We start from the raw sequence: 2,159 nt of genomic DNA on the forward strand, positions 1-2,159 counted from the left end.
ATTCCAGGTATTACAGGCTTGTATCCGTTTTTACTTACCGAATCATCTAAAGAGAAGCAGTATCAATATTAGTACTTCGATAATATTCAGAATCCAAGATGAACTGCAAAGCTTACCGTAAAAACCTAAACCCTTTCGGGTCCCACATTCACAGTGGTGGATTGATTTCGTCTACAGAAGGTTTGGGGGTGACCAAAGCCCTCCCAGACTTTTCTTGCAATAAAGTACATATTCTTCGAGGCATTGGTGTCCCTATTCCACAGCATTCCACAGGTTTGGCAATCCAGGATGCCATGGTGAGTAACACCGTCCTCCGTCCGTAGCTTCTTCAGAAATTTTGACATGCAGCTATGACAAATCTAAAGTTGTCATGAATAAAAGAGACTGAGTATTTTACCAGTGATTCATCATAAATGATAAAGTGCCCTTACTTGTGATGTGTTGTATTCGCTAATAGTCACGAGCGCGATTTCTCCCCTAGCTTCTTTTCTTTGGAGCATACCACAATGCCGATTTTTATAGCTCGCAGCATTACAGGCACAGACTTGTCCAATTTGTACTGGATACGCAGTTGCTATTTCCTTGCAGGCTGCGGAAAGGATGTCACTGTAACCTGTGACATTCAATGGATATCGAATATCTGGATGGGGAGCCCAGAACGAAGCCCAGAATCCGTGTTCTCCGGAGAAATTGCTTGGGAACCTTGTATTTGTGTTCGATACAGGTAAGCATAGGATGAGCTGGCACACGGAATACCAGAAGTTTTGTCCAAATATGTACGTCGGGATGCTATTCTGACTTTGCGAAATAAAATAGCCATATACGACGACACTGGCCCTCAGCATCACCTGGCCGAGCCAAGAAGACTTCTGGGTGATTGCATTTTTCAATTGCATTTGGTATTCTGGTGTGAAACGTTCATGATCTTTGCCAAACTTTTCAATAATGCGGTCTTTTATGTTTGGCTTTCTTGACGCTGCGTTTGAGTGTCCACTTTGACCACAAGAGGCACATATAGATCCAGCATTGCTGTTGGCATTTGCCGCGTGGCGTGCAGCTTGGCCATCTTTCTTTTGCCTTTTATGTTTTGCGTCGTCTTCTGGATCCATACGTCGCTTTCCCAACTAGAAGAAAGTCAGAGCTTGTTCGGCATCTCATGCTTTTGAAGACTTACCCCTGCTGTCATCCTTGTGAAGAATGCATTTCTTGTTAGTTTTGCGTTTGTGCCACTTTGACCACAGTCCCGGCAAAACCCTATGTAAAGTAATGTTTAGAGAGATAGAATTGAAAGGCCGGAAAAGTATTGCCACCAACCTTTGTTCTTCAACTCTTTTAGCCTTCTTTAATGCTGCAATCAATAACGCCGGATATAGAGCTATTCCAATAGATAGAAATATGGCAGATATAGTCTCAAGAAGCTCACGATCTTCATCAAAGTAAATGATCTTGAATGGGAAAAAAATCGAAGGAAAGAAAGTGAAGCCGGAATCGATATCATCCGCCGCACGTAATCCATTTTTTGGGTGAGTCAATGTTTCAGTGTGCGTGTCTATGTCCAAAAACTGTGCTTTGCGAAAGCGATCTGAAAGGACGGAAACTGCATGGACCAAAATGATTAAATGCTGTGCGAACGCATCCATATATAAGCTCGAAATACGTCAGGCGGATATGCATGTAGCTGCCTTGATATTTCAGCTTATTCTGACAAGGACGAACCATATACAGATTAGTGCTTGCCTTTCAAAACTTCTTTTGCATCCAAATGAGACGGCGAGAGGATACCAGATTTTCTTGTGAAGCTTGAAGTGACACGGGTTTTTGTCTGCGATGCTGTGGATGTCCTCTGATATGAAGCAGGTTACGATAGAGAATAAGGGTATGGAGGGCTGATTCATGGATGGTTATTGTTGTCATGTTTGACAAATGCTGGAATATTAATGCCAGTACATCACTGACAAAGATTAGTTGAATCGTATTTAGATCAACATATCATACTTGTATCAAATGCTTGACTCTTATCTCTTTGTGGGCGAACGCTGCTTGTACCTTCCTGATTCTTTAAAGGAACACGAGTCAAATTTGAAGCAAAGCGGACATCTCATATCGTTCCAGGACGCATGGTCATTCAATATAGTTGCCATCCTGTACTGGTACCGTCG

At 42.5% G+C, this 2,159-nt stretch overlaps 1 protein-coding gene across 1 annotated transcript; it reads right to left on the reverse strand.

Annotated features, from left to right (window-relative positions):
• Window positions 1-252: 252 nt before the first annotated feature.
• On the reverse strand, window positions 253-1,640 carry VTP01DRAFT_8096 (uncharacterized protein; the record flags this gene model as incomplete). The annotated part of the gene is made up of 4 exons (XM_069387179.1): window positions 253-348; window positions 432-1,099; window positions 1,175-1,254; window positions 1,315-1,640. 4 exons carry the CDS (start codon window positions 1,638-1,640, stop codon window positions 253-255), a joined length of 1,170 nt encoding a protein of 389 aa, XP_069234413.1.
• Window positions 1,641-2,159: the final 519 nt, after the last annotated feature.

This window comes from Rhizomucor pusillus (genome assembly GCF_041956525.1).
Source record: "Rhizomucor pusillus strain CBS 183.67 unplaced genomic scaffold VTP01scaffold_46, whole genome shotgun sequence".
Lineage (NCBI taxonomy): Eukaryota > Fungi > Mucoromycota > Mucoromycetes > Mucorales > Lichtheimiaceae > Rhizomucor > Rhizomucor pusillus.